The sequence below is a fragment of the Orcinus orca genome, chromosome 6, assembly GCF_937001465.1.
Source record: "Orcinus orca chromosome 6, mOrcOrc1.1, whole genome shotgun sequence".
NCBI lineage: Eukaryota > Metazoa > Chordata > Mammalia > Artiodactyla > Delphinidae > Orcinus > Orcinus orca.
The window spans coordinates 84,408,327-84,428,768 of record NC_064564.1 but is presented as its reverse complement, the minus strand read 5'-3'; the positions used below and the strand labels follow the sequence as shown (position 1 = coordinate 84,428,768).

The 20,442-nt window shown below is 52.0% G+C and overlaps 1 protein-coding gene across 2 annotated transcripts; it reads right to left on the bottom strand.

Annotated features, from left to right (window-relative positions):
* Window positions 1–422: 422 nt before the first annotated feature.
* GLIPR2 (GLI pathogenesis related 2) lies at window positions 423–20,189 on the bottom strand. Of its 2 annotated transcripts, XM_004271425.4 has the most exons (5): window positions 20,062–20,186; window positions 10,256–10,364; window positions 9,796–9,899; window positions 7,869–7,946; window positions 423–965 (listed from the first exon to the last, which is right to left on the bottom strand). In XM_004271425.4, the coding sequence occupies exons 1-5, from the start codon at window positions 20,072–20,074 to the stop codon at window positions 805–807; spliced, it is 465 nt and encodes a 154-aa protein (XP_004271473.1). In that variant the 5' UTR covers window positions 20,075–20,186; the 3' UTR covers window positions 423–804. The 2 variants fall into 2 exon arrangements, with proteins under 2 accessions (XP_004271473.1, XP_033286997.1); XM_033431106.2 differs by lacking the exons at window positions 7,869–7,946; window positions 9,796–9,899 and having other exon boundaries at window positions 899–965; window positions 20,062–20,189.
* Between the last annotated feature and the right edge of the window lie 253 nt (window positions 20,190–20,442).

Below are 20,442 nucleotides of genomic sequence, written 5' to 3'. Positions count from 1 at the left end.
AGGCCCTGGGCCACCAGGCTGAGTGGGGGATGGGTGAATCGCAGGCCTAGCCCAGCTCCCTGGAAACCAAGGTGGTGCTGGGGGGCGTATTGAACTCTGAAATGCCCGTGGATTTTAAGAAAAAAGGGAGGGTGGTGGGTGGGCAAGGGGCGGTGGAAGGTAGAAAAATGCAAGGAAGTAAAGCTTTTTTCTCCATTTGTTCTTTGGCAATCCCACCAGAGAATTCCAGGAGGCGTGCAGATGACATCATGGCTTACAACGGAGAAATCTCAGTAATTCTGTGAAACGGAGCCCCTGCCTACCCCGTGTTTCCGATGGAAGCTGCTTTATATTTATGTGTTTAAAGCTGTATCTTGTGTCACATTTAATGAGGGTTTAATATTCTTAAATATCTACCAAAAGTAGATTACAATGCATGAAGGTCACATAAAATGAACTTCATTTTCTCAGCATCACAAACATTTGGAATACAGAAAGTCCAGGGATGGATATTATAAGTAAGAAAGGTACAAAAGGAGTTTGCTTAAAAAATTCTTTTAAAGTTTAAAAATTGATCCCCCCCCGCCCAAGTCCAAATAATTGTAGTCTAGGGAACCATCAAGGTAAAGGCTTCATATGCTCATTTCTTTGGTAAGAATGAATTCATGCAGAACTGTAAAACCGAGTGTGTGCTCAAGAGACTCACAGCATCACACGAGCAAGCACATACACCCACAGGGACAGACACACAGCTGAGTTTTTGTTGTTCTAGGCACTTCAAATCCAAGTTCTTACGTCTGCCACCTGCCCGTTACATTGGCCAAATTACTTCTTTGGAGGCAGGACATTTTCTTCAAAGAAGCCCTGGTTGACGACATTCCCTGCTGGGAAGTATCTAGCCACCACGAAGGAGGACCCATCACCTGCAGATGCCTTCCCCACTCCCATCTTCTTTGTATTCTTCCATACCATGGCAGTGAAATGTCCTGTAGGGGAGCAGTCATGGGGAGAGGGAAACAGATTAGTTAGCAAAGCCTGGAGAATGATGTTGCAAGGGACTCTTGAACCCCTGTGCCGTCCTGCCATGCTGTGAGAGGCTTGATCTTCAGCCACCGATCAGAGGGAGGAGACACAAAACACGAACCAATTTTCTAATGCATCGGGTCCTCTCAGTCAGCCACAAAGACCCTACTCATCTCACTCTCTGATGCCCAAAGGTTTCATGGTCTCCCAGAGATCATGGCAAAGCCCAGAGACCCCAACAATTAGGATGCCACCCTACCTGGCACCTGCTTCCACCCCTCCCCCCGAACTGTACTCTTCAAGGTCACCAATGATCTCCATGTTCCTTCCCAATGGTCACCTTTTGTCTTCATCTTACTTGACATCTCAGGAACATTAATGGAGTCGACTCTTCCGCTTTTCAAAGGACTCTCCTCTTTTGGTTTCCTCTCTTGGCATTCCTCCCATGTCACTGCCTCCTCCTCTTCCTCCTCTGTCTCACTTGTGAATATTAGAGGACCCGCATTTCCCAAGGCTCAATCCTGGGCTCTCTTATCTTTTCTTTTTGCACTCTTCAGGCGATTTCATCTTTCCCTGGCTCCCAAATTTCTTTCTCCAGCCCAAATCTCTCCTCTGTGTTCCAAACACAACTACTTACTTGACATTTCCACTTGGATGAGTCACAGGCCTCTCAAATTTAACCTGCCCAAACCTCACTCTTGATTTTGGTCCCTCCCATTTCCATGTCTGGTACCTCTGTGCACAAAATCCTCAGGGTGGCTCTGTATTCCTCCCTCCTGCCCATTTCCTCACAACAACCCATCATTCAATCCTGAAGAATCGGAAGGGTAAGCTGTGACAAAGTGAGAGAGAGGCATGGACATATATACACTACCAAACGTAAAATAGAGAGCTAGTGGGAAGCAGCCGCATAGCACAGGGAGATCAGCTCGGTGCTTTGTGATCGCCTAGAGGGGTGGGATAGGGAGGGTGGGAGGGAGGGAGACGCAAGAGGGAAGAGATATGGGAACGTATGTATATGTATAACTGATTCACTTTGTTATAAAGCAGAAACTAACACACCATTGTAAAGCAATTATACTCCAATAAAGATGTTAAAAAAAAAATCCTGAAGAATCGAACTCCAAAATACATCTCTAGTCCATCCACTCCCCAAACTGTGGTCTCAACCGCAAACTTTTCTCACTTGGGACCACTGCAACAGCCTTCGCCTGGCTCTCCAGAAGCCACCCTTGCTGCCTCAATTCACTTTCCACTGACATAGCCAGAGTGATCATTTTGAGACATAAGTCGTATCTGTTTACTTCTCTGCGTAAAAATCCTTCCATTGTTTAGTCGTACCTAAAACGAGAGTGAATGCTTTGCCCCAGTGGCCTCGTTTCCATTCCTTGAACACATCCGGTTATTTCTGACTATAAAGCCTTTGCACACACTGGCCGCTGTATGCAACGCTCTTCTGATGACCAGCGTTTTCTTGTCCCTTAGGTGTCAGCCCAAATGTCACTTTTTCAGGGGCTTCCCTGGTGGCGCAGTGGTTGAGAGTCAGCCTGCCAATGCAGGGGACACGGTTTCGTGCCCCGGTCCGGGAGGATCCCACATGCCGCGGAGCGGCTGGGCCCGTGAGCCATGGCCACTGAGCCTGCGCGTCCGGAGCCTGTGCTCCACAACGGGAGAGGCCACAACAGTGAGAGGCCCGCGTAGCACAAAAAAAAAAAAAAAAAAAAAGTCACTTTTTCAGAGAGGCCTTTCACAATCACTCTTATTTCCTGAACACCTCCCTCCCCTGAGTCTTATTGCACCATTTTCCCCCTCGTATCATTCTTACCATTTGCAATGGTGTATCTGATTATTTGCTAATTGTTTGGCTCCTTCACTAGGCCATGAGCCCCACATGGGCAGGAACCAAATTGATTTATTCATCAAAGTACATGCAGTGCCCTGGCACAGCCTGACACATGGAAAATGTAAAATAAACCTTTGTTGAATGAATGAATGGAATGCATGAGTGAATGAATGAAAAGCATATGGAAGAACCATCTTGGACTAAGTTCTGCCACCACTGGAAATGCAGGCTTTCTACAGTTTGAGCTCTTTGAGACCTTGACAAGTTAGAGCCTCCTTCAGTTCCCTCTGCTCTGAGCCAAATAGCCCAGTTCCTTCTCAAGCTACTGCCTGCCCCTCCAGGTGCTTCTGTGGCTTGCCAAAGCTTCCCAGCATCATTCTCTCACTGTTCAGGCTGCCTGCCCCTCACTCACTGGTATTTTCAAACTGCTAACATAGCTTAGCTTCTAACTCCCCTCCTGCTTTGGGGTCAAAGAGCTGATGCTGTAACATACTCTTTGCTCAATGACCATAAATTCTCATCTCCTGGGAGTAGAGACTGGGAGTTCATCCTTTGCACCTTTCTCATAGAGATCCTTTGACAGGTCAATGGGATATTTACTGCCATGTCACAGAATGGCATTCATTTTCGAAAACAACCCCAAAGATATTATATTTCCTCTTTGAGGGCAGGCACCATATCTGTCTTATTGACCATTGGGCTTGGCACATAGTAGATGCCCAATTAATATCTGATGAAGAAAGGAAGAGACAGAGGGAAGGAGGAAAATTGTGATCAGAGTAGCTAAGCTTCCAGTGGCTGGTTAGGAAAGAAAGAGGGCAACTGCTTTATACCTATTAAGATGGAAATTATTTAAAAAACAAAACCAAATAACAAATGTTGATGAGGATGGGGAGAAATTGGATCCCTTTTGCTTTGCTGATGGGAATGTAAGATGGTGCAGCCACTGTGGGAGACAGTACGGCAGTTCCTAAAATAATTAAATACAGAATTACCGTATAATCTGGTAATTCCACTTCTAGGCATACACCCAAAAGAACTGAAAGCAGAACTCAAATATTTGTACACCAGTGTTCATGGCAATATTATTCACAACAGCCAAAAGGGGGAAAGAAAACAACTGCCCGTCGACAGATGAATGGATAAACAAAATGTTGTATGTATACACAATGGAATATTACTCAGCTTTAAAAAAGAAATAAAATTCCAACATATGCTACAACATGGATGAACCTTGAGGGTATGATGCTAAGTGAAATAAGCCGGACACAAAAGGACAAATATTGTAGGATTCTTACCTATATAGGTAGAATAGTCAAATTCATGGAGACAGAAAGTAGAATAGTAGTTACCAAGGCTTGGGCTGGGGGTGGTAGGAAAGGATAAGAGTTATTGTTTAATGGGTTTAGAGTTTCAATTTGGGATGATGAAAAAGTTCAGCAGATGGATGGGGGTGATGAGTGCACAACGACATGAATGTACTTAATCCCACTGAACTGTATGCTTAAAAATGGTTAAAATGGTAAATTTATGTTAAGTGTATTTCACCACAAAATAAAGAAAGAAAGAGGAAGAAAGGAAGGAAGGAAAGAGACAGGCTGGTACCCACACTCTTCCATTCAGGGAAGAGACAGAGTTGATATTTCCCATTGTGTCTTGTATTTGGTAAGGACTAAATAAACCATCATTAATTAAATTGTGTTTTTCCCCCTATAAATGAACTCCATTTTTATAATTTTGAAATTTAGGTATAGTTTATTTCTTTGTCTACATCCCTAAAAGATTTGAGTTTACTAAATTCTTTATGAAAATAAGCAAACATAAACACTAATCAGTAGGGTTAATGCGATACAATCAAAGCAAGAATTAAAAGAAAACAAACACTAAGTACGATTATGCATCCTGACCACTTATCCTTAACCTCATGTTAACTGCTGCTCAATACACTTTGATTCTCACCTCAGAAAAGAAGAAACACTACTTTCCAATTCACCCTTGGTCCTTACACTTTTTTTTGTTTTTTGGGTCCTTACACTTTTGAATCACATTTCTTTCCCATCTCCAGGCTGTCAGCAGGTGTCACTGCTTCTATAGACTGTCTTGTCTTTTCTTCTTCTTCTTTTCTCTTTTGTTTTTTCTAATTTGGCCACACCATGAGGCATGTGGGATCTTAGTTCCCCAACCAGGGACTGAACCCAAGCCCCCTGCACTGGAAGCATGGAGTCTTAACCACTGGACTGCCAGAGAAGTCCCTTAGACTGTCTTTTCATTAAGGCTCAGGCCCTTTTTCATACAAGGCTTTTCTCCAAGAGACCACATGCTTTGGCCACTGACCCACCCACTCTCTCTGTCACCCAGACAAGGAAGAGCTGCCATTTATCCACTGGTTGCCAAGAAAATAATTACAGACACCACATGCGCACCAGCAGTGTGAATGCCCGTGGAAGCCTATTCCAAATAGATGAGACTAAGTAATCCTTCTTCTGACTGGAGAGGTTTCTGTCTGCAGAGATAATTAAGCCTGGGTATTTAGAGATGAATTAAAGGACACAACTTCCTTAGCAACCATCAGATACACACTGGTTTCTAACCCTAAACTACTAACAGCTTCCTTCTTTTTCTTTTTTTTTCCTAAAGGGATCACATCCTCTTTCCTGCTATGGACCCAAACTTCCTAGAATATGCATTTGAAAAACAAGTTGAGTAAGTTACAGTACATCCTTGCAAGAGAATAATGCATAAGAAAGAGGAATCTCTTTCTGTATTGATATGGAACAATCTCTGCCAAGCTGCTGTGTGGACAAAGCAAGTGCGAAACAGATCATCTATCTGACACCAGAGTATAAAAAAGGGAAAAGAGAGCATTTACACAACTGCTGGTTCAGAACATCTCTGGAATGATCCACAAGAAACTGGTATTACTGGTTGGGAGGGAAAGCGCTGGAGGCCAGGAACGGAAGGAAGACTTTCCACCTTATACAGCTTGCAAATTTCATGTCATATAAAAGTATTATTTATTCAGAATAAACAAAGCCTACTCATTAAAAGAAAACATAAAGGGACTGCAGGAAGCTATTTTTCTCCGCTCAGCACAAAGCATAGAACTGTGTCCTTCATCACAAGACTTTGACCCAGGTGGGGTGCGGTAGGGACAGATTATAGGATATTTCAAAGGCCTTTGCCCCTGCAACATGGACTCAGGCCAGGGAACCCCTGAACCACGGTGCAGCAAGAAGCAGCTCTGGGGGAGGCTGACTCATGGGGGATGGGCCTGAGCATGTTTAAGGGTCTTGCAAGCCCCGCTTATATCACCACCCAAAGCTGTGCTCCTGTCTGAGGATCAGGCTCTGTGTGACCCAGGCATTGTCCACTGGCACCTGGGATGGCATAGGGGCTGGAGGCTCTGGGGTTTTCCTCTTTAGGGCTGGGAGATGTGGGGCAACAGACAGGATCACAGTGGGTCAGTGGTCACGGAAAGTTGAGTCCCATCTCCAGTTCTGACACTTGAGAGATTCCCACCTTGGAGCAGGGGCCATGTAAAAAGCATCAGATTGAGGATAGAAGGTAAACAGGAGTCTCTTCCCCTTTCTGGGCCTCAGTTTCTCTTCTGCAAACGGGTGGAATAAAGCCCCACCTTCAAATGGTGTTGCAGGGTTACGTGGCCATGGAGGCAGAGATGCTTTTCACTGTCAAGTGGCGTGCACACACGAGCAACGCCAATCACTTGCTCTGACACATGTCTGATTGCCCAAGAATCTTGCTCAACGGAAAAGGACGTCCAGACGCTGTGAAATAAAACGTCTTCTGGACACTGATCTTTATGAAAAGAAGACCAGGTTCTGCCTACACGTCCTTAATCACTGGTAGGAGGTTGTCACTGTTCCCTCCCTCACCTCTCAAATCTAATTGCCACAGAACCAGCAATTCTCACTCAGGGCCTGACAGTGGCCTCCTTGTCCTGCCCCGCAGGGCAGACGCTTCTACCTCTCCCCACACGACTGCAAGAACCCCTGCCCAAAGGGGTGAGCACAAACCACAGGAAACGGTGACTGGCTCTGAGAACATGTCACTTCCTGCTTCTGAAGAAGCCTCCAGGGGGTAAGAAGCCATAAGTGGCTCCATCCATGGGTGGGATGGGGTGGGGCAGAGGAATGGGGGGTGGACAGAGAACCCCCTTTCCAGTTTCCCTGGTGCCTTCTGGTCAGAGAAATGCACAGTCCCTTCCAACCCATCCTGGGCCCCGGGTGCATGTGAGTCGGTCCTGAGGAAAGACAGGAGCCTGGTGACTGCTGCTGAGGGGCGGGGGGAGCCCAGAGCTTGGAGCGGCTGCCCGGGGCTTAGTAAGCTCACCGGGGAGGCCTATGCAAAGGCTGATGGTCCCTGGCCAGTTCCCTGCATCTAAATACCGGCTCTCAGAACGTCCCATAGAGGCCTCCGCCTTGCCCCTCTCCCTTGGGGACAGGGAAGAACAGGGAGTCGACCCTAGTTCACACAACTAATAGTGCCAGAGCTGAGACTAGATCCAAGCTTTCTGCATTCCAGGCTCTCCTGAATGACAAACTCGAGTATAAAGGTGAAGGGAGAATGCCTGGGAGGCTGTGAGGAGTGAGGTGCAGAGAGGAAGGATGTGAGGGTGCGGGGGGAGGAGGGAGCTCAGACCAGAAGAGCCAGCAGCTTGGCCGTTTTCTCAACGGCCCCAGGAAGCCACTGGCAGCTTAAGCAGGAGAGCAGCGTGGGCAGAAAGGGTCTTAGAATATTCTGGCCGCTTGGGTGCTCTTGGATGGAGGGATGTGTGTGTGTGTGTGTGTGTGTGTGTGTGTGTGTGTGTGTGTGTGTGTGTGTGTTGGGAGAGGTGTTGGGGAAAGAGGGTTTTGCCCTCTGGGCAAAGTCAAATCACAGAAATATGGAAGAGGTGAAACAGGAGAGAAATAATTGATTTTCAGAGGGTTAGCTCCTCTCTGAAGTCAGACCCAAACTGCAACCCAGCCCAGGGCCGGGTCACTGGGGTGACCATGTCACTCACCTGTCCCGGAAGTGAAGCCAGGCTGCTGAAAGTTGTAGTTCTTTATTTCACTGTACCATCTATCAGCCACCTCCTTTCCTGTATGGCAAAGAAAGTTTAAAACTCAGCAGCAAAATCAACCGACTCCCTATTCCTTCCATCTCCTCCCATTAACCCCAAAGCACCCATCCCACAGTTAGACGTCTCATAAAGCACCAACGAGCTGACATGGGGACTCCTGCCCATGAGCACATCCAGGCTGCAGGGAGGGCCTTGTTAGGGGTTGGAAAGAGCCCTGGCCTGAGGTCAGGGGACCAGCATCTGTGTCCCTGCCCTGACACTAATTCACTGTGTAATCCTGGGCAAGGCCTGCCCCGTTCTGTACAATCGGGTTGAATGCAACGTACTCCAAGGGCTTCTAATGATGCTCTGAGTTTCCGGGAGACCACACCTTCATCCCACCGCAAGTCTGGCTCCTGAAACACCCACAGGAGGAAATGTAATTGGGCCGGTGGGTCAGGGTCTCCCCTGCAGGCAGAAGGGTACTCCCCTGGAGCATCCACTGGTCACAGCATTTCCCTGGGAGCGGCTGATCTCAGGGCCAGAGAGCTAGGAGCCTCGGACCTCAGAGCAGTAAGTCCTGAACTTGAATGAGTGCACTGATCACCTGGGGCTCTTGTTAGAATGCAGATTCTGACTTTGGAAGCTCTAGGGTGCAGCCCTGAGTCTGCATTTCTAACAAGTTCCCAGGTGCTGCTGCTCATCCGTGGACCACACTTTGAGGAGCAAGTCCTTCGAGAACAGTGGCTACACAGCGGCCGCAGCTGGGGAGCTGTTCAAAATTACTGATGCCTGGGGCCTGCCACAGGCTGACTGTATCAGTGTCTCCGGAGGAGAGATCCAGGCACTAGTATTTTTTGAAAGCTCCACAAAAGATCCCAGTGTGTAGCCAGGGTGGGGAACCACTGCCCTAGAGATGTCCTACCCAACCCCTCTCTGTAGAGATGGGGAAACGGGGGCCAGGGAAGGTAGCAGATTTGCTCAAAGCCACACAGGGAGCCAGCGCCAGGAGCCCTGTCTCCTGCCGGCTCTCTCCCACCCCTCTCCCTTCTCCCCGCCAAGGCCCACAGTCTGAGCCTGGGGAGGGGCTGCGGGCCTCAGGCTCCTGCTTTCCCGGGGAGCAAGTGCACACTTCTCCTGGAGGGACTCTGCCCCAGGGAAACCAAGAGGACTCCCAGGGCCTCCCCGGGGAACTCCCAGGAATGTGAGGCCAGGGAGGGAGCAGTCATTCTCCCGCGGGAGTTTGGAGAAAGCTTCAGAGCACGAGGTAGCTCTCTCCAGCATTTTTCCTAAAAAGCCACGACAGCCTTGTCAGAGCCAGGAAGCTCAAGAATGTTTGGTCAGTGTGGTGGGATCACCATTCCAGGCTGTGACCTTGGATGAGAAATTGTCTTTCCCATTATTATTACTTTTTCCAGCACGGAAAAAAGCTCTATTGCATTTTTTCTCGTGAAGAAAGTTAATACACAAGCACTGTAAATATTTTCAGAAAAACGTGAGGAACGTAAAATCCTTCTGAGGCTGGGGATGCTTCAGGGCCCGCAGGGTCAGGCTGAGACTCAGCACAGAAACGGTCTGTCTCCCCGCCCTCACTCCTCTGCTGGGAGCTCTTCTGGAAGGGGGGTGGGGCTGGGCAGTCTGACTCATCTCTGTGTCCCTGGCAGTCAGCACAGGCCTGGCCCTGAGCTGGCCATCGGAGACCTTGTGGTGAGCTGCAGTCAGCTCCTGGGAGCAGACAGACAGCTCTGGGGTTCTCTTCCCTTTTTCTGGGCCTGTGGCTGCATCACGGTGACAACACCACGGCGGGCGCTGGGGCCAGGAGGGGCGTGCATGCTGGATGTCCTAGGCCCGGCTCAGGCAGGAGCGGGGGAGCCGAGAAACGACTCACCTGTCTGATCGTAGGATGCCCACGCCAGGTTCTCCCCGCACTGGCCACGACTGGACTCCGGGCTGTGCTTGAGGATCCTCGTGCTGGCCAGGGCCTCTGAATACCTGCCGGAGTCCACGGTGCTTCCTTAGAGCGAGTACGGCCCAGGGAAGCCCCCGGAGGAGGAGCCCTAACCTGGTGTGGCTGAACTTCCTTCCCTGCCCTGGGCTCGCCGAGGCCATCAGGAGCATCACACCTGCAACTCGTCTAAGCCCCCACTCCAGTCCCATTTTACAGAGGAGCACACTGAGGCTCAGAGGAACAATGGGACCTGCCTGGGTAAGTGGCAGAGTGGTTATTCAAGTGTGGCTGTATTTGCCCCCCAACCCACGTCCCTCCTGCCTTCCAGAGCCCATCTGGGACTGCAGCAGGGGCAGCACCGGGAAGGGCCCGAGTTGCCCGGGGCCCCGGGGGGACTCACTGCTGAGCCTCCCGGTTGAGCTTCTTGCAGAGCTTCAGCGGGGCGACGCCATGCTGCTTCCGGTACTCATTGTGGGCCTTCAGGACCTCGTCATTAAACTGCTTGGAAGCTGCAATGATTTCAAGATGGAGACTGTCTCAGCGTGGAGAAAAGAGCCACGGAAAGCACGCCAGCAGGCTTCAGAGCAAAGCCCAGCTCAAACCTCAGCCCACGTGCCCAGGCTGCTGCCCCGGTCTCTGCACACTGATGCCCCCTGGACTACGCAGGGCCCCATGGGGCATGTTAGGCATTTGGACCTTTATCCAAGGCAATGGGAAGCGACTGAATGGGGGCGGGGAGTGAGCTGAGGAGAGCTGTGTTTCTGGAAGACCCTGCTGGCTGCTGAGTGGGGGATGGGCTGGAGGTGCAGAGCAGATGGTGGGAGGCAGGACAGGAAGCAGCAGGACTTCTGCAAGAAAATGTTTGAAGGAGACTGGGTAGCTCAGAGCGGACCTACAGTGCATGGTCAGGGGGACTGGCAAGGGCTGGAGGTGGGAGCCCAGAGAGAACAGGCCTGGCTGGGGTTGAGGGGTGCCTGCACTGTCCCGAGAGAGAGGGACAGTTGAAGAGAAGAGGACCAACCAGGGTAGGACAGCATTGGGAAGCAGAGAGAGGGGAGAGTGTGGGAAACAACACGGTGGTGGGGTGGGATCAGCTGGGCTCAGGCTTGCAGGTGAGGGAAGAGGTGGAGCCTGTGTCCAACTGGGTCACAACCTCAGAAAAAGCAAGGCCAAGAAGTGGTGAAGCCAAGGGCAGGCCAGGTCAGTAGTGGACAGAGGTCCCTTCAATTCGGACCTGAAATGGAACCCCATCCATCCCACATCCTCCATCCATCTCTCCACCACTCATCCATCCACCTATTGATTCATGATCTAAGCATCAACGTCCAACCACCCATCCATCATCCATCCAACCCCAGCCCATCCCTCTGTACATCTGCTCTCTGAGTGCCTCCTCTGGGCGAGGTCCCATATTGTACGCTGGGGGTCCAGAGACAAATCAGCCGTGTCCTGCCCTCAACGAGCTCACACACAGAAGGGAGACAGCCTTGTAAACAGACACTAGCCAACAGTGCGGTAGGGCCAAGGTGCAGGTGAGCACAGGTCAAGAGGAACTCAGAGAAAAGCAGCCTAACATGGTCTGGGAGACCAGGAAGGTGACCCCTGATTTGAGGCCCCACAGAGGTCTGGACAGGAGCTGGCCAGGCTAAGATTGTGAAGGCGCAGAGCGCAGCCTTAGGAATCTGGGAGTCCCCCCTCTCCCTCCCCCACCCCCCCTCCACCATGGAAACGGCGGGTGAGCTGGGTGAATTATGAGCGATGGCCACAGAGGGTCCACAACACTGAGCTAGTCCCCTCTGGCGGGAGCCTGCCCCTGAGGCCTGGCCATGGGCAGGGAGGGTGTAAACCAGAGGATGAAAGAAGCACCCCTCTGTCCACTAGCCTAGGTCACCTTCACCAGCCACCTTTCTCCTCCTCTGCTGTCTTCCCCCAGAGACCGTGGAGATGAAGCAGCAGGGGTCCTCTTCCCCTCCCTCAGCCAGATCCCTCAGGTCTCCTGGGCCTTCAGATAGAATCCCACTGGGCCTCTGAGGGGATGTGAGGGAAGAAGACCCAGGGCTTGCCCTCCGGAGCTTTGGGCTAGACACCAACCCAGCAGAGGGAAGGAAACTGCAGGCTATGCCAGTGGTGGTCGAGCTTTCCAAGGGGTTTCCAAAATATTGGACAGCGAGTGGTCCTGACCTCAAACATTCCAGGGCCCGGCAGGGCAGTCCAGTGTGGTCCAGTCACAGTAATGTGGAGTGAGACAGGGACAGGGGTGGGAGAGGGGTGCTGAATGCCAGGATCTGGGAGATCTGGGTTGACAGGCAGAGATGGGGAGATGCTGTGACAAAGGCGTGGAGGTGAAAACCCTGATGATGGTAACTGGGCACAAGGCAGAGGGTGGAGCTACCACCTGAAGTCTCAGGCCTCTGTGGCCAAGAGGCCGGCCAAGCCCTTGTTGGAACGAAAGACAAGGATTTGGGGTTTATTGGAGGGAGGGGGGAAAAGGGAAGATGCTGTCTAATGGGTACAGAGTTTCAGATCTACAAGATGGAAAAGTTCTGGAGATCTGTTTTACAGCAATGTGAATATACTTTACACTACACTAAAAAATGGTTAAGATGGTAAATTCTATGTCATGTGTTTTTTACAATTTAAAAGAAAAAGATGTTGGGTTTAGCATGTTCCTGTGGATAATGGAGTCACAGAGGCTTTTAAAGAACATCTCAGGGGCTTCGCTGGTGGCGCAGTGGTTGAGAGTCCGCCTGCCGATGCAGGGGACGCGGGTTCGTGCCCCGGTCCGGGAAGATCCCACATGCCGCGGAGTGGCTGGGCCCATGAGCCATGGCTGCTGAGCCTGTGCGTCCGGAGCCTGTGCTCCTCAACGGGAGAGGCCACAACAGTGAGAGGCCCACGTACCACAAAAAAAAAAAAACAGAATATCTCAGGTGCAAGTGGCGGGAGCCACAACAACTCACGGGAACCGCACTGGGGCCTCGCTGACAACACGCTAAGGAGTCAGCTGGGTGGCGTGGCAGCCAGAAACCCACGGGCTCCGGGGCGACGTGTTGCACAAGCCAGTGTCCAGCTGGAATGCTTCACCCAGCCCAGGCCCCACCTTGCATTAGAGGCAGTGAAAATCTGAAGTGTGTTCAGAGGTGGTGATGAGGTGAAGGAGGGGCTGGATAGGTGGTCTTATAAGGGATGGTTGCAAGTACAGAAGAAGATCAGACTTTGGAAGACACCGTAGAGGGCCCTGCTGAATTCTGGGGCCGCACAGGGCAGAGCTGGGGCCAGTGGGTGGAAAAGCCAGGATGACAGATTTCAGCTCAGCCTAAGAAAGATCTTTCTCTCCATGAACGCTTTCTGAAGACTGAAAAGGCTACCTCGCAAGGTAGTGAGCTCTCCAGCATTGGGGACAAACAAGCAGGTGATGCCTCTCAGAGGGATTCAGGCACTGAAGACCCAGTCAGATGACCTTTAAGTCCCTTCCAACCCTGAGATCCCATAAGGTCCCATCAGGGTAGGGGTGAGAGGAGGCAAGATGACCGACTGACCCCAAACTTCCAGGAGTTCATAGCTTGTCTAATGAGTGATCAAGGTAAGTGTATGTGTCCATGCAAGGGCAGGTGTGGATACACACAAAGTGGCAGAAGGTCTCTATCTGAGTGACAGACCTGGCCAGGCCCATACTAATATCCCTTCCAGCTCCTATGTCCCAGGCAGGCCACGGTGGGACACTACGGGAGATGCATGGGACTGAGTGGCATGGGCAATGGTGACCACAGATGTATCAGGGAAGGCTCCCTGGAGGAGGTAATGAGGAGGCAAAAGCGCAGAAAGGGCCAGTGTGGAAGGGACCTGGTGTATCCCGGGGCTGTGTGGAGGAGGTGGAGATAAGGGGAATGGGTGGGTCGCTAAGGTGAAACCCGTTTAAAGACAGCTCTGAGTGCTGGGGTGAGATACACTGGACTCTGGAGTGCTCAGGCCCTGCAGTCTCCTTGGCAGAGGGGACATAAGGGCTGCTAAAAACTAGGTCACTGCATTCCCAGAATGTGGGAAGTAGTGAAACAAAAGTGAAAGTTCCTGCGCCCAACCTAAGCTTGTAGCCCAGAAGCTGAAGCCAGTCATTGATCCCAGCAGAGCCAGTGCCCTGGGCCAGGGTTCCTAGGAAGGGGTCAGGAGGGGTGCCCTCTCTCCCTGCCCCTGGCTGGGAGGCCTGGCGGCCCCATGACCACACCCCTGGCTGACTCACTGGTCCCCTCTCACCACGGCAGCCAGTCCCAGTCCAGGCGGCCCCTGTGAGCAGAACCTCAACCTCAGGGAAGCAAGATACCACTGATGACCACACCCAGAAAGAGGCACACCTCACTTCTGTAGAGAAACCTGAGAGCAGATAAACATAAGGAAAAAAGGAGTCAGAGAAAACCCACCCATCCCTGCCTGATGCAGGGAGAGCCCTGAGAGCCACCCCATGGTTGTGGGGGGAGAAGAAGGGAGGGATTATGCCCTCATTTTGTGGGAGGGTAAACTGAGGCTCAGAAGTCACACAGCCTCAGGGTACCAGCCTGGAATGAAGGAGGACCTTTCTTCTGCTCGATGGCCAGTCATTCTAGGTGCCAGGCCTGTGCAAGATCTGATTTACTTCTCACCACCATTGTGGGAGCTTCCACTACTGTATCCATTTTTCGGATGAGGAAACTGAGGCTCAAGAAGGAAATAACCTGTCCACATTCCTACAACTGGTCCAGAGGTAGGCCCACGAGGAGAGAAACCCTGCCCTTAACCCCACCTCACCCCAAGGGTCACGAGACAGAGGAAATCATTGAGAAGAGAAAGATAGGGCCACCAGTCTGAGGAGGAGGATCAGCCTAGTGGGGTTGGCAGCCGCCTTCAGATCTCTGAGGGGAAAGAAGAGGAAGAAGGAAGAAGAGAAAAGAACTAAGATTTCTCAAGAGCCTCCTCTGTGCCAAGGCCTTTATAGACAGACCGTCGTGAGGGGCCCCAGAGGAAAATCAGGGGCTGTGGAGTAGAAGCTCCAGGGGGCAGACCTGGGGCTTAAGGCCAGAGCTGTTGAAAGGTGGAAGGGGCTGCCTGGGCCTGGCTCCTGCGGCTGAGGGAAGGCGGCTGGCCGGGGCGGTCTCTGCCGCTTGGAGGGTGCAGGCATCTTGGGTGGGGCTGGACTGGGGGCTCTTGAAGGTTCTTTAGGGCAGAGCTTCTAACTGTTGAATAAAGAATCTAAGGAGGTCCGTGCCCCACCTCCCTCACAGCTGGTGGCTGCGACGGGCTCCTCCCTCAGCATCCATCCTCTTTGGAGGCCTCCCAGAGCCCAGCTGACTCATTTCTCAACCCTCGCCAGACTCCCCACCAGAGAGGCCCAGGACCGTCAGGGGCCAAGGCAGGAATTATGGACAGGCCCCTCTGGTCCCCTGGCAAGAGGCTAGAAGGCCTTTGGGGCAAAGCTGGTTTTGTTTGGTCCCCTGGCAAGAGGCTAGAAAGCCTTTGGGGCAAAGCTGGTTTTGCTAGTTTATCAGGAAGAAAGAATAAAAAGTTGATTAAAAAAACAAACATATGGGCTTCCCTGGTGGCACAGTGGTTGAGAGTCCGCCTGCCGATGCAGGGGACACGGGTTCATGCCCCGGTCCGGGAAGATCCCACATGTCACGGAGCGGCTAGGCCCGTGAGCCATGGCCGCTGAGCCTGCGCGTCCGGAGCCTGTGCTCCGCAACGGGAGAGGCCACAACAGTGAGAGGCCCGCATACCCGCAAAAAGAAAAACAAAAACAAAAAAAACCCAAACAAACATATATACACTAATATGTATAAAATAGATAACTAATAAGAACCTCTGTATAAAAAATAAATAAAATTCAAAAAACAAACAAACAAACAAAGAAGCAATGAGTTCCAGATGAGTAGCTCTTTTCAGCTTGGGTTCCAGGAAATTCAAGAGGCAAATCCCAGCTCTGCCTTTTACTAGCTGGGTGACCTTGGACAAGTTGCTTCATCCCTCTGTGCCTCATTGACTCCATATACAAAATGGGGATAACAGTATTCACCTCACAGGGTTGTTGTGAGAATTAAATAAATTAATATTCGTAAATGCTTTAGAACAGATCTGGAGCAAAGTGAACAACTATAGTTCAACTAAATGTCAGCTATAATTATTATCATTACTGTTGGGCAGAGGAGCCTTTAGCCTCCTAAAGGAGGCTGAAGTCCAAAGTTCCTCCTGGCCTTGGGGGAAACTGCTCCCATCAGATCCCTTCCCAGATTTTAACAGGAGCAGGGCTGCTGGTATTTAACCTGGCCTTGATGACCTCTTTCAGTACCTCTGAGCTCAGATATTTACTGAGTAAGTGAGCACAAGAACAAATGAATGAGATTCTCACACCATCACTGGGTAACCCTGAGGACAGGATTCTTCTCATTACAGAGGAGGAAGCTTTGGTCTTTAGGAGGACATGTGAATTGCCCGAGGTCACACAGTGAGTCCACATTAGAGCCAGATCTAAGAATGTCCCTCCTTTGCCCCGGATCTCACACACTTTCCACCTTACATACATCTTCCTCTCCCTAAGCAAGAATGACAAGGATGTCCCAGTGTATCGGCTGCCCCTTTGTGATGGGCAATAGTCACTGAAGGGCTGAAGAAGCCAGGGCAGAGAGAGCGCTTGCTCTCACCAGCAGACAGGTGGTCCCCTCTCCAGCCCTGCCTGCCACCACTCAGGCCTGCCCGCCAGCATTGGGCAAGTCCCTGCCCAGTGCCAGGGCCCTGCTTCCCCACCTGTGTGAGAAGGAAGGATGACATCTGTGGTTTTCAAAATAGCTTCAAGGCAGGGAAACCCTTTCTTTGAACCTTTCTTTGGAATCAACAGATGAAAATGGTACTGCTGGGACTGACCTGGCCACATGGCCTCCCCCTGCAGAGGTGTGAGGGCCCTGCTCAGTAGAAAATTCGGATTAGTTAGTCCCTGAAGGTCTTTCTGCTCTGATAACCTCCGGGGCTGGGAGATGTGGGTCAAGGGATAAGAAGATTCTTAGAGACAATTAGAGGGTGTGTGGATGTCCCTAAGGGCCAGAGTCCAGGCTGAGAAACAGGATGACAAGTGGTCATTGTGGTAGAGGGGACAGCACCCAGCTGGGAAGTCAGAGAGCTGGGTACAAATCCTAGTTTGTCTACTTATTGGTCAGGGTGTGAGCTTGGGCGAAGTATTCAACCTCTGTAAATCTATTCAGCTGATAACAACTGCCTAACAGTGCTGTTACGAAAGTTAGTAACACATGTGAAATACCCAGCTCCAAGCCTGGCACACAGCAGGAGCAGAATAATTGGTGATCACTCTTATTAGGGACTATATTAGAGGCTTTCACTGAGCCCCAGGCCATTGCCTTTCTCTGCCGGCTGCAAACTAAAGCCCAGCAGGGAGACCAGGGCCAGTGGCCCGACCTGGAAGTCTCTCTGAACACTGGGCCAAGTGACTCCTGGAATTTAAGCTGTTTTGGTTATGTGACACTTTTCCAGCAATGCCCGCTACCCCAACAGCTCTGGGGTATATCTGAGGTTGAAGATTAAAAAGAGATGGGCTCCTGTGCAGGGATGAGGAAACTGAGGCCCAGAAGAGGCAGGCTCCTTATGAAGGTCTTTGTGGAACCACAGAAAGCCCCTGGGTGGATACACGTCTGTGATGCCGCCTGTCTTTTGGGCACAGACAGCCTCAGGCTGGCGGCCCGGAACATCAAGGTTTGGGCCCGTGTCACCCAGAAAAGTCATTTTCTCTTGGGGACCCTTAGGGGAGCCAGATACTATCCAGGGGGCTCAGAGTCTTCGGGGCGGGGTGGGGGGAGACAAATAAAATGCATGTGGCTAAGGGCCAGCATTCTGAAAGGTCCCTGGGTATATGTGGAGGGTGGGCATGGGAAGGGGGGTGGAAACTGCCTGAACCACCTCTAACCTGTCTTCCACCACCATCCTGCTCGACTCTGCACCTCCAGTCCTGGAAGGTGTCATCACCTTCCTGCACCCAGATTCATACCGCTGACCTTTCCTTCTTATTCACAGCAAGTTAGTCACCAAGTCTGCTCGAGGCTACCATTTCAAAAATCCATCCCCGCTTCCTCTCCAGTCCCTTAGATGTCTCTGTCATCTCTTGCCTGAGGAACTGCAGCAGCCTCTCCCTGACCCCCATCTCCACCCTCTTCCCATCTGATCCGCCCTCCACCCTGGAACAGCTCTAGTCCTGCGGCTTTGAGATCGATGCTTTTCAATGGTCCCCCCAGGTCCCATCGGAAAAAGTCCAAAGTTCCAAGACACTCTGGGGTCTGACCACCTCTTCCAGGAGCCTTCACTGGACACTTGGGCAGAGATTCTCCCCTCCCCTGAGCTCCCACTTCTCTTCACCTGTACCTGTCTTGTGGCTTAGATCACTTTCCACCTCTTACTGGAGCCATGTGGTGCCTGTCTATCCCCCCAATCCGCTTTATGGTGCATTTCATAATCCACATGAACACTCCTGAGGGCAGGGGCCATGCCCTCCGCAGCACTGGGTCCACAGCTTGGTACAGAGCTCATAGATGGTGGAATGGAAGGATGATAGGGAGGGAAGGATGGAGGGAGGGAGAGAGGGGGAGAGGGATGAATGAACAAATAGAAGATAGGCACCCAGCAGTTCTGGAAAACTGTTTCTTAGGGAAGAAGCCAGAAACAACTGATTAAAATGTAGCTGTAGAGAATTTGTGGATTTTCTCCTAATCTATAGAGAAAGGAACTGATTTCCCAAGTAGGGATCTCAAAGTGCCCTCTCACATCTTCCATGCTCGTGTCCCCGCCCTCCTCTCCCCACACCCGCCACCTATCACATTCTTCTTTAACTGCAAGTCACCTTTCCATACTGTAAAAGACCCTGGGGATGATATAGGCCATCCTCCTTGTATAGATGAGTAAACTGAGGCACAGAGAAGGAAAGGGCTTTGATTGAGATCACACAGCAAGTGATTAGCAGAGCCAGGGCTGAAAGCCAGACCTGTAACTACAGATAAGGGCAGGTTAGGACCAATGCCAGAGAAAACTACTTACTCCCAACACTGGTACCTCGTAAGTCCAGATCTTGAGGACAGATTCAAGAAGAGACCCAGCCTTGCCCATCTGAGGCTGACAATCTCAACTTCCCATGAAGCAGGACTTTTGAACTCTGTTCAAAAGCTGTTCATTAAAAAGCCTCCTGTGAGGCAGGAACTATGCTGAGATAGACATGGTTCCTGGCTGCCAAAAGTGAGGAGTCTGTGGGAAACAGATTTTTGGCTGGGTAGTGTCCCAACCTGACTGCTGGGAGGGCTGCAACAAAGACGACACCAGGTGGGGAAATCGGGGTGGGCTCCCAGCACAGGAGTTGAGCCTAGAAAGACGGGGAGGATTTTCAACTTCACCGAAGTGGGAGAGGTGGAGTGCTGGTGGTGGTGGTGAGCGCTGGGAAAGGGAACCCAGCGGAAGAGCTATGCCCAGAGCACAGCTGAGTGCAGGGGGAGGAAAGGGGCTGAAGAATGTGTACTCTTTTCACCTGCAGACAGTGGGATGGAAGGTGTTAGGGAATGACGGCACTTCACCGGGACAGCCACCTGGTGAGGATGGGCCGCGACAGGTCAGAGAGAAAGGGGAAGCCGTTGTTGGCAACCGTGTGTAGCCTGACTGAGTCTGGCACCGGGTAGGGGTGGAGGGACACGTAAAGGAGGAGAGACAACGACCGAAGAAAAGGATGCTCAGAGCTGTCTTTCGGAGGGTTGGTCGGGGCAAGCTGTTTTGCAGGAAGAGAGGCTGTCACAGTTCTGTGGCTTTTTCCAACTCTAACCCTGTCCTGAAACAAAGCAAAAGCCACGCCTTGGCCGGACGCTGAGCGCTAATCCCATCAGCGCCTGGAAGCCCTCCCTGACGCAATCTCTGGCTCGCAGACAGGAGGACCCTCCCTCGGTCTCGCCTTCCTCCCTCTCTCCCGAGGGCCCGACGGCCACCCCGGCTTCCTGGCTGCCCCGGAAATCGCCCGCGTTGCGAGCCCCTCCATCCCGCACCCAGTGGTCCCGGAGCGCGGCCGGAACTGTGTCGCCCCGGCGGAGGCTGTCGACCCGCTCCCCGGGGATCCAGCCCACCGCGGGAAGAGTGACAGTGAAGACCCCGGAGCCTGGGGCTCCGAGCCATCCCCGCACCCCGGCCCGGCTGGCACGGCGGGCTCACCTGATTTGCCCATGGCAGGCTCCGCGCGCTCTTCGGCTCCAGCTGCGCTGCGCTGCGCTCCCTGCCGGCCCCGCGCCGCTCCGAGAGTCGAGGAGGAGGCCGGGCGGCCGCAGCTCCTCCCCCGGCGCGGCCCGGCCCCCGCCTTATAAGGCAGCGGCAGCTGCAGGAGGAGGCGCCTGGGGCCACACCGCCGGCTGCCTGGAGGAGGCACCGCGCGCCTTCTCGCCCTGCTCCCGAGAACTTGCCCCGAGTGGGGACCCCAGCGACCGCTCAGGGCTCTCCAGGTGCGGACGGGGAGCCCAGGGCGTACTGGATACCTGTCCCTCTCGGGACGCTGAATGGGGATGCAGAGGGAAGCCCACGCCTCTCACCCTGTTCCTG